This window comes from Rhopilema esculentum, chromosome 8 (assembly GCF_057945365.1).
Source record: "Rhopilema esculentum isolate cy_ngs chromosome 8, ASM5794536v1, whole genome shotgun sequence".
Lineage (NCBI taxonomy): Eukaryota > Metazoa > Cnidaria > Scyphozoa > Rhizostomeae > Rhizostomatidae > Rhopilema > Rhopilema esculentum.
The window spans coordinates 11,402,437-11,414,198 of NC_142822.1; the positions used below are offsets into that span (position 1 = coordinate 11,402,437).

Sequence of the window (11,762 nt, forward strand, 5' to 3'; positions counted from 1 at the left end):
CACATCCAAATACAGCATCAAAACGACAGCGAATCTCTTGACGTGATAAAAAGGTATCGAACATTTCATAACATAGCATAATTTCATAACAGTAGAAACTCTTGATGATATTTCAAAGTCTTCATAAGATTCTATCCCGTCTTAAAATTTGGCACACCATAAGGCGGTGATTGCCTTTCGTTTTTCGGTTCGAAATGTCGCGAAACTATGCAGCCTTCAGCGCGACCTTCTACCCAGTCCTTTCGATCTGTGCGGGAAAATGTTGGGTGAAATGTTGAATGAAATATTGGATAGTTTGACCACCAGCGTTGGATTACATTCCAACATAAAATAAAGATGTTGGGCGAAAATGTTGGGTGGAATGTTGGATCGTTTGACCAGGGCTTAACGCTTCTCTCCAGCCTCTGTTTTCATCTTTACAAGCATTTTCCTGTCGTCGTCTTTTATTTACTTTCTCAGAATTTCCACCAACGAAGGAAGTTTTTCTTCCATTGCTGTTCTTCCAGTTCTAGCAGTTCTTGAAGAAGCGCAGACTGCAGATAGCATAAATTAAATTGTTGCTTTTGATGTCATTGCTTAGTTGTTTCTGTTGATTTTTAGTTTCTGCTGTTGTTTCTTTCCACAGCTGTAGACCAACAAATTTCGTGGCCAAATATACCTCCACCCCACCCCTGGCCTTTTTGTGGATTAGATTGATCTCCGATCTATCCGGAAACTTTCGTGACCGGAGTGTATATATGTCTAGTTCTTGTTCGGTACAGACAATATATGACTTGGTTGATTCCTAGTTAAATACACTTGCCAAAAAATTAATGGTCAGTCATATGAAAATAATGCTGAACATATTTGCAGTTTTTAGGCTATTCAGCTCCTAACAGCTCGTCATGGACTAACGAGGGTCACGCTATTACTGGAACATTATTACGGTGGGCGAATGTTAATAATTTTTTCGCGAAAAGGTGAAATACTTCAGAAAAAGATGATGACAGAGGCCTGCCAAGACAGCCTTGCTTTTTTTCGAAAAAGTTCCACTAAGGTTCTATCTACAAGATAATGGATGAACAAACAAAACGCTACAATAATGTAGAGCAAATAATTTATCTGGGAGCAATGTCGCGACAAACACACGCTTTTTATTTCATGAGAAACTTGGATCAGCTTTAAGTACTAAAAGTTTCATAATTTGGCATACAAATTTTGGCGTTTTAATCTAAAGTTTCTTAGTTGTTATCTTTTTGTACGGGACATAAAATTGTCTTTCTGTTTTGAAGTTGAGCATTTTCGGGCGAATTCAAACGCAGGTCATCACGAGAAAAACCCATGCATATCAAAACCCAAGGTAATATAACGGAAAAAGAAAAATCAGCAAAGTAAAGTTTCTTTACAGTAAATTTTTCTTGAGCCTTGTAGTAAAGTTTCGTAAAATTTTGGGCATCCTAGAAACTAGTTTATTATAAACCAATGTCTAATAAATAAAAAACGTATATGGTGCTTAAAATTACTTAAGCTTCTAACCAAATTGAATTCTAACCATATAATCACTTCAACCAAATTGAATTCTAACCATATAATCACTTCAACCAAATTGAATTTTTTCAATTTGATGTGAAAGACGCTTCTTAATTCACAAAATGGATCGAGTTGATCTACAGTAGGGGAGGTGGTGTGGCAGACTGCAACAGAACCAATCACATAGCCGATAATGATCTCGTGACATGTCAATCAATTGTATATAAACAGATACATTGTACATAAGGAGGAGGATGCCAACATAAATTAATAGAAAGAGGTTATTCGAACGCTCAATCATTACGACCTAACACAAGACGAAGGTAGCAGAAACCCCCACAAAATTGACACTTTTAAAAAAAATTTATCATGTATCAAGTAATGATAGCGGGGCATGCAGCAAAAAAAATCTTTGCGTGATCACTTCTTACAAATGGTTTACTCTGCGAACGTCTAGCATTATACTTAAAAATTGCCAGAGCTTGAGAGGGGCAATTAAATCTCAACAGTCCGATTTCGCAAAAGGAAAAAATTAGATATAAATAACGAGTTGAGCGATTTTACGTACTTTTGATAGTTATTGCGTTGATTGACTTGATCGCTTTTTCTTAGCATAACGTTTGCCCCCGTTTTAAAACTTGTTAAACCAGAATATTGAGAGAGAAGTAGAAGACAGGAGAAAGGCAGAAATGAGGTGTCGGTTGAAGAAAACGCAAATTCACTAGAATAGAAATAGATAAAAATGGTAGAAATAAAATGGCGAGACTGAAAAATTAGTCTACAGAAAAGAGAAAGCCCTTTAAATGGTTTGAATTACTGCCAACACTACAGAGATTATGCATAATAAAAAATATAAGCATTTTCAATATGCAGCTAGGCAACATGTTAAAACACTCCGAAACTTGCTTTTTTCTTCGTATAGTGATTTATAAAATCTTAATAGCATTTAATTGTTGAGCGGCTAAAACAAGCCCTAAAAAAGATAAATTTAACAGCCATATTCAGGAGCTAGTAAAATGGAAATATTTGACAAAGGATCAATTGATCTAATATTGTTTTTGGCTGTAGCCCCCAACAACCCTCCCCCCTTGTAAAAATATCCTTGCATTGAGTCTGTCTTACTCCCAAAAACTTTGTCCTGGTAGGAAGTTGTCATATTAAGAAGAAGAGGGGCAGGTCATAAGTGTTATGTGACAATCGTGATTGTGGCAAATGATCAAGAAGTAATCATGAAGTTGGCTTACAATAAAAGTAGGCCCAGATACTGCGACTTGAGAATGGAGAATAAAGGGAGGCAAATGAGGAACATCAGAAGAATACCAGTTAGAGAAACGGAGAGAAAATATGTGAAGACAATGCCACGACATCTCAAACATTTAACATTTAGTTGAAACTTAATAAAGCATCTAACTGCTTCAATCGATTATTTAAACAATTACCTAATAATTAAGGAGGACAGTCATAACAAGAAAGGTTTAACACAGCTCGGGCGAAATCCTTCTTTAGCCGAGCAACTTGATAGGTTACAGAGGAAAATCTGAGAAAATTACAATTGTCCTGACAGAAGCCCTGTATTCAAGAGCATAGAGAGGGCATCATACGAAATCACACAATGATAAAAATTGTCTAGTGTCATCAAAGACACAATTATATCTTTATCTTATATCTTTTAGTTTCTGCTCTTTTGTTTTTCCTACTCAATAAATACATGCGACATTAACGTTCAAATCTTGTTGACTGAGTTTTTCATGTTCCAAATCAGAAGGAATCGTCGGCAGCATCAAATATAAGGAAGAAGGCAAGGATCGTGCAGAATATAAACAAATTTCCAATCATGACAAGTGCCATTGCACCCCACTTTATCTGCAAAAGAGACATTGGATCAAATGGAAACTGTAGGAATTCTGTATCATCTACCCATGAATAAGCTGGGTAATTTTTGATTAAGCTGTATAAAAAATTGCATTAACTACTTAGTTTAAGGCTTCACACCCATGATGCTGACATTACTACAAATGTAGTTATTTTTAGTTAAATATAACTGACACCTTAATTTATCAGAATCTCAATTCACCTTGCTGAGTACATAAACTCATTTCCTTTGATTAGTTTGATAAGATATCAACAAATATATGATCAGTGTCTTTTGAAAATCAAAACTGTATGCAAAGTGTTTGGAATGTTTGTTGGTATTAAAAACGTTGGAAACATTACAACTTAAAGGAAACATTACAAGCAGGAAAGGGCACCAAAAACTTTGAAAATAGAGCAGTTTCCAAAGGAAGGGTTCATTCTTTCAAACTTTACAGGGTTGTGCTTTCTAGTGCACCTTAGCTCCAAGATTTCTGAAATGCTTCCTGAAATGCTTCCTGAAATGGTATATGAAATGGTATATGAAATGGTATATGAAATGGTATATGAAATGGTATATGAAATGGTATATGAAATGGTATATGCAGTGGTATCAGTGTTTCAGGGTCATCCAATTTTATGTCTTCCACATGGTGGTATCCAGTGCATGGCGATCTTGGGATTGCGGTCTTCATTCATTCGGAAGGCATGTCCCACTATCCTTACTCTTTGTTTTGAAACAGTTGATAATAGTCGTTTCATCTATGATCTCCTCAGGACTTCTTCTCTGGTAATGCGATCAAGATAAGAGATGTTCGGAATACTTTGAAGACATCACTGTTGGGATACGTTGAGTTGGTTGCTAATTTTTGATGTGTGTCTCCAAGTTTCTGCCGCATAGAGATGCAGTGGTATATGCAATGTTATATGCAATGGGATATGATTGGTGCATGTTTGGTGTATGAAGAAATAACTAAACCTAAACATAAAAATTTGTCTTATATTGCATTTGATGGTTTTATCATATTTATATATATGTGTATAAAAATCACCCATCAGATAAACGTGTGACTAGGTGGCTGTAAAAATAATTAGAAGAATTTGACCAACTTACGATTTGCGCTCTTGCCAGAACTACAGGAAGGCCTATGCAAAGGAAGCAGAACAAGCAATGAGATAATCAGCATTTAAAAATTTTGTTCACGATGTTACCTTGAAAACCAAACTTTGTGAAAGATAGGATACGAAAATGAAAAACCACAAAGGAGCCAGGAACATTGCATAATTTATATGATGCATACAAGCTGGGATAAAAAAAACCAGGAATTCGTGACTTACCAAATGCTGAAACAACAATTCCAGCAGTAAAGAATAAAGCTATTTCAGCAACCAAGCTGCAAAAACAGAAAGTATTTAAGAGCAACACATAAAAAATATGTCAAGAAGGCTTTAAAGGAAAAAACATGGCTGAAATTTACATTGGGGGAATTTGGGGGAAATTTACAATATATGAGTCAGGCTCAAAAGAAAAAATCTACAAAAAAGCATGATCAAAAATCTGTTTGTTAACAGATAAAGAAGAAAAAGTGATATGCATTAATTTATTCAGGGTATTTACATTTTAAGTGTGGTTAAGATATCCAACACATTCTTCAACAACAGAGTTATAAATATCATCGTAGTAGCAGACAGGTAACCAATTTAGTAAAACCATCTAAGTTATATAACTTATAATTATGTAAAAAAATCCATTTGCCTAAAGATTAAGTATCAAACAAAACCGGCAAAAAGCATGCAGACAAATCAAATCTGAAAGACTGCTTATGCTTAAAAAGTTGTAGACTCATACTTAGCATTGCCAGAAAATGAAGAGAAATCACTCCCAAGTCTTCTTGTTATCAAAGCAGGTATGGGTGCCAAAATATAGAAAAATACTGTGAAGAAATTGTAAAAAATGTTATTTTGCAATTTGCATTATGTTGATTTAACAAATGCAAACAAGAAGCAAGTTTAAAGTGGATAAGAAGAAAAGACCGCAACCATTCAGGGTATGAAAAGCCCTTTACTAGACAGTTAGAGAGTAAGCTTTGCATTTCAAGAAAAACAGTTTTTGTGCCTTGAAATAAAAATCTGCATAATTCTGAGCTTTTCACTTCATGCTGACTTTTTCCTTTGCACAATCATTTCCAACCTCCTTTGCGCTTGCTAAAGACTGCCCAGTAAAAAAACATTCCCTTGAAAATCAAAACAGAGAGGCAAAGGGAGCTGCCGGTGGATAGCTTTCTAGCCAAGACAAAAAATCAGGAATGAAACCTAATTATTCATTTTTTGTAACATTATTTCAGTGGCAATAAAACTATCTTAGTTTCAAATATGTTGTTACAAACTGAACAAATAAATCACACATTTTGAAACCTCAAAGATTATGAACTGTTGTTAAACCCATACAGCTAGGCCATCTTCAATTCTATTATATAATAAGGCATCCTGCTTTGACTCTGCTTTCATATTGCTCCACCAGGAAAGTAGGTCTATTCGATAATGCTTTTGGAAATGGATATGGGTAGAATGGCTTGTTCCAGCCTTGCATACAACCCACCATTGTACCCCTGTTACAGGTACATCCCTTTCATTAATAACATATCATCTTTCAGGAGGAGGTTTGCCCATGGGCTGGTGCTGTTTTTAAAGGGACCCCCTTCTAAATGAACACTAGAATGCCAATGCAACAGGCCTTTTCCTTTGACACAAGCAATCACTTGCAATTTGCGTCAACACTGGCGCAAACCCAACTATATAGCCTTTGATAGCTCGCACAAAACAGCGAATTGTGAGGGAAAAATGTCATGTTCTGACGTTTTAAACTCTGAAGAGTGTCAGACGAAAAGCTTTAGTTTACTAAATGTTTGCTTTTTTCAAAGCTATTTACAAGTTTTGTACCACCAAAAGATTGTTTGCATATTTCAAGCAGAGGTACACAAATGAGGAGATTGAGGATCTCAACGCATTGGTTAAGCTTAGAGGTAAGCTGAGGTCGGCCAGGTTCTCTTTATCCTTTCTCAGTTTATGTTTCACTAATCGGGTTGCACCTAAATTCATCACCGCTCGTATTTCTAAGTCTGGTGTTAGACACAGCCCAACCATTGAGCGCGCTTTTCTACAAGATGAAATTCAGAAAACTAAAACTAATATTCTGAATCTAAAACGTTTATACACACGCCAATGGTCTAAAACGCGTCCGTTTCTCACATTCTTTGATAATTTTCGACTTTGCCGCTACTTTTCTGAAATTGACCAGCGGAAGCTAAAACAGACTACAGAAAAACATGATAGGAACATTGGCATGCTAGTTAGGAAACGTTTTGGCGGCTTGATGAGCGATTCAAAAAAACATATTTTTAATTTGTCGGACTATTCTCTCTCTGAAACCGAAACATTTGTCTTAGGTAATGGTCTTGAATTTTGTATCCCACCACAACGAATAAACAGAGAGGAACTTTTTGCTGAATTCGAAATTTTACACGCTCAACTTGCCAGACACGATATTTCTGATGCTTTGGAATTTAACAAATTACGAGCAAGACTAAGCGATTTGGCGTACGCTTACAGCGGCTCTCCCATCGACCACTCAGATTTTCTTTTGCACAGAGAACATTTTCAAGCATTAAAATCTCTACGGTCTAATAATGACATCTTTATTACAAAGCCTGATAAAGGGTCAGGAGTGGTTATTTTGAACAAAAAGGACTACATCCAAAAAATGGAGAGTATTCTCCTCGACAAAGAAAAGTTCGAAAAATTGGGTGACGTCGAAACACAGGATAAAACGGCCAAGCTAGAGCGGAAACTTCAAAAACGCCTTTTGGAGCTGGTTAACTCAAAAGTGTTGACCAACGAAGTTTATGATAGGATAAGACCCACAGGTTCACAACGTCCACAAATGTATGGCCTCCCTAAAATACAAAAGCCGAATGTCCCACTTAGACCCATTTTGTCTATGATTGGTTCAGCACAACACGAACTGGCTAAGTGGCTTTCTGAAGTTTTGGACCCTGTTCTTCAAAAATATTCAAAACATTGTATCAAGGACTCTTTTACGTTCGCTGAGTTCATGCAAAACTTGAACATCGAAAACGAAACATCTTTCATGTGTTCTTTTGACATTAGCAGTCTTTTCACTAATGTCCCTTTAAATGAGACCATCAAAATATGTGCCGACGCTTTGTACCGGAGCGAGCTTAATAGCCCACCATTCCCAGAGGAAGTATTCATTGAACTGATGGAAACTGCAACACGTTCAGTTGAATTCAGCTTTAACAATGAAATGTACCAACAAAAGGATGGTGTCGCTATGGGTAGCCCTCTGGGACCTGCATTGGCCAATATCTTTGTTGGCTTTCATGAAGAGCGTTTGTTTGACTGCGACCAAAAGCCAGGTGTCTAGTTTCGGTATGTGGATGACACATATACTATTTTCAAAACAGAGGCTGAGTGTGATATTTTCCTAAAACGCCTTAATGGTCTTCACACAGCCCTACAGTTTACATTTGAAAAGGAAGAAAATAACTCCTTGCCATTTCTTGATGTTTTGGTTGAAAAATCTGACACTGGATTTCTCACCAGTGTATACCGTAAACCCACATTTTCGGGGTTATACACTCGATGGAGTTCGTTTTGCCCAAAACAAAGAAAAATCAGCCTCATCAAAACGCTCACACATAGGGCACTGATGATTTGTTCCAAGTCTAAACTCGACTCGGAACTTGAAAAACTAACTAAGATTTTTCTGGAGAACGGCTATCCAGAACATGTTATTTCAGTGTACATTAAGGAGAAGATAGGAAATTTCTCGGCTGACGTAAAATTTGGTCCTCAAAAGTGCCCGGTCTATCTAAAACTACCCTGGATCGGTAACAGCTCCCTACGTTTTGAAAGCCAAATAAAACAGGCCATAACAAATTGTTTCTTCGCGGTTAACCCACGTGTTGTTTACAGTACAAAAAAGGCCCTTCCGTCCATTCAAAAGGACTGCGTTCCTGCCACAAAAAAAGTTCTGTTGTGTATGAATTCACGTGCCAGTGTGATTCTGGCTACGTAGGACGCACCACCCAAAGATTGGAGGATAGGATAAAACAACACGTTCCATCTAATATTAGAAACAAAACACATCCCCAAAGAGAACAGCCACCTCGGTCTTGCAAATCCAAAATTACTAATAAGACCTGCGATTCTGCTATCGGGCAGCATTTGCTAGAAAACCCAGATTGTGCAAAAAACTATAATGGCGACATGTTTCGGATTATTGGTAAAGCCCGATCGTCATTCCACCTAGCAGTTTTAGAATCTATCTACATAAGCACGAAAAAACCGCTACTGTGTAGACAAAAGGAGTTCGTTTTCACCTTAGGACTCCATTGGTAACATTCTAATAGGCAAGCGGCACTGATAGGTCAACCTTTACAGTCATGTGCTCGTGTTTCTGATTGGCCTATTTCGATCCACGACTGGGTATATATATTTCTTAGCGTAGAGTTTTCGATCTATGTTCTGACGTTTTAAACTCTGAAGAGTGTCAGACGAAAAGCTTTAGTTTACTAAATGTTTGCTTTTTTCAAAGCTATTTACAAGTTTTCTACCACCAAAAGATTGTTTGAAAAATGTCTTATCAATTAACACACTTCTAGTCCTCTTTTGAGATCCAAGTAAGCAGCTAAGACAATACAAAGCTGGTATATCAAAACACAGGAAATATAAGTAAGCTGAATTAACAGAAACATCTCAACGGAAACATGAATTTGAAAACCAATTCTGCCGCATAAGGAATACTATAGGCACTCAGTATTTACACTTCATAAGCCCTGGAAACACTGTCTAGGCAGTTGAAGTGCATCTGGTCTAAGCAGTGGAATATGAAGGATAATTTATCTTTTTTGGTAGAAATACATTTAAAGTAGTATAATGAGCTTTAATTTGTCATGTGATTCTAATTACCCCATGTCCTTATATGGATATCTTTTTAAAAATGGGCAAAGCCAACTCATCCTTTCACATTGGAAATTCATTTTAGTGTTCAATTGACTTTCTAAACTTTAAGAATAAACTGTCCTGGTACTCAAACTATAAAAAGGGACTTTTTGTTGTTTTTTCAACCTTCATTGATAGTATTAGTTGGTCTTAAAGAGTATTACCATGCTAATACAGATAAGATAAACAAAGAATCTTACTGAGGAAATCAAGAGCTAGAGCTTCAAGTATGAATGATAGGTAGGAACAGCACAAACGACGAAAAGCAATCCACTACATACAAATGAATGCAATATAATAAACCAAAATTTAGCAATAAATTATTGTTTTGGTAGGCCTTAACATACTTAATTGCCTTTCTTGACTTGCGGGGTAAATAACTTGTCTTTTTAAGTGAGCAACTGAAATAGCTTGCGATTTTTCTACAGCATACACTGGACGGATCATTGTAGAATGAAACTCATCTGCGACATAATCAACTTAAGATGCTAGTTAATCAAAAATCTTTAATATAAAATCAATGAAGAATCATAACCAAGTGTAATAATATATCGTATAATAAAACAACTAAAGAATACTCACAGACAAACAGCACCCACCAGGGTCTAAAAGAGATTTAAAGGAGATAAAATATTAATTAATCATGGAAAAAAACGTTCAATTTACAGAAATCAATTATGCAACAGTGGTTAGCAGAAAAAACGTCAGCTGTCAACAACAGAGTATGCTGTTTGGTATTAGTGCCTGATTATAGGAGTTTTCATCAGTATGAGATGAATAATTTATATTGTCTTTCTACATTATATATTGTATTTTTGCATTTTATTCTTACATTCTGTTCTGTTTCAACATCAAATTTTAGCAACCAGATGTTTTTAGCATAATCTATTATTTCTTTTTTTTGCATCACATTTGTTTTACTTCCTCACATTCTATTCTTGCTATTTTAAAGCTATGTTATCTTAGTTCCTAAAACAAGTCACATGGTTTAACATTCTGAAGTATAGTTAAAAAAGGGGAACTTGACTTGACAGCTCCCAGAGATTTTTCCAAGTTTTCCAAACTTTTCTGTAGAATTACCTTGATAATTTTGTAGATTGTTGTTAAGCTTGAATTTTCTTGAATTAAATATAATTTAACTATGAATTTCCATACTTTTTAATGGAATTAGGCTTCTGAAATTGCTTCCTGTGATGGAAATGGTTATCAGCCTTGGTTTCGCAATAAATGGATTGCTAACTTTTATCTACCAGGGATGTACCTTTAACATCTATCGCTAAACGTTATTCTGCCCAATCCTTATTGATATTGGTCAGCCCTTATTTTATTGGGTTAGCGGCCAACAGGGTAAAGGCCAAAAGGGCTGAAATTCCAGTCTATAGGAAAACTCCCATATTATCATGCCTTCCTACAGGTTGCTTTTGCCTATTGATTTGATGTACTGATTAAAGAATGGTGAGAAGAAACAGTTTTGATGAGCAGCCAATAACAGGGCTCATATTCAAAATGATGTGGGTGAATTTTATTGCCTCATGAAAAAATAGGAGATTTGGAGCTCTATTAAATGTATAGCTGGCTGATAAATTTGTTAACTGGCAAAAAATGGTTGAAAAGAAGAATCCTCAGGAGAATGATTGAGCTCAGAAGGATGACTGGATTGTTTTAGTAATTTTCCAAAAAAGAAAGGTTTGACTTTTTCTTCTGGATTGGTTATTAAAACAAATAGAAGTACTTTTTACAAGCACAAGTACAAAATTTTGATGTAGGCATACCCCTTTTCTGTTTGAAACTCCTTTAGTGCACAGCCAAGCACAACCAACAGTATGCCAATGGCAGCAGTAAATGACATCCCGATTATGCTATGGAAATATATTAGATGCGCGTATTATAGCAAACAAGATCCAAGTCTAAATGCATGAAAACTCTTTGATGATTATATAGTTTTGAGGTATGTATCCAAAACTGCAAACAAAAAGCTACCCAAAAATTATCTTTGACTACCTACGCTACATACATATCTTTTTCTACTTTAACAGTTAACAAGTTAGATTTCCTACCTAATAGGTAAGATGTAATATCGGCGTAATAACTTACCCTGATACAGTACCCATTTTGATTCAAAGTCTTAATCCCAATCTAATTATCGGCAACAAACTATTTTTCGTGATCTCGGAAGTTGGCCTAACTTCTTGTACACATAAATATACAAGAATAATCTATCAATTTTCCTCCTATTTTGAACAAAGCAAGTCCACAGCAAGCTTGGTGATCATTTCAAAAGCAATGCTGTTAATCGTCAGCAGCAAATAATCTAAAATATTGACGATATTTAACGATACTCGCAGCTAGGGACTGCATACCTCCCAAGATAAATTACG

At 35.9% G+C, this 11,762-nt stretch overlaps 1 protein-coding gene across 1 annotated transcript; it reads right to left on the minus strand.

Annotated features, from left to right (window-relative positions):
- Nucleotides 1–1,703: 1,703 nt before the first annotated feature.
- On the minus strand, nucleotides 1,704–11,739 carry LOC135695209 (leptin receptor overlapping transcript-like 1). Its single transcript, XM_065214206.2, has 7 exons — nucleotides 11,479–11,739; nucleotides 11,157–11,243; nucleotides 9,967–9,989; nucleotides 5,210–5,294; nucleotides 4,699–4,754; nucleotides 4,475–4,506; nucleotides 1,704–3,372 (listed from the first exon to the last, which is right to left on the minus strand). Exons 1-7 carry the CDS (start codon nucleotides 11,493–11,495, stop codon nucleotides 3,268–3,270), a joined length of 405 nt encoding a protein of 134 aa, XP_065070278.1. The 5' UTR covers nucleotides 11,496–11,739; the 3' UTR covers nucleotides 1,704–3,267.
- Nucleotides 11,740–11,762: the final 23 nt, after the last annotated feature.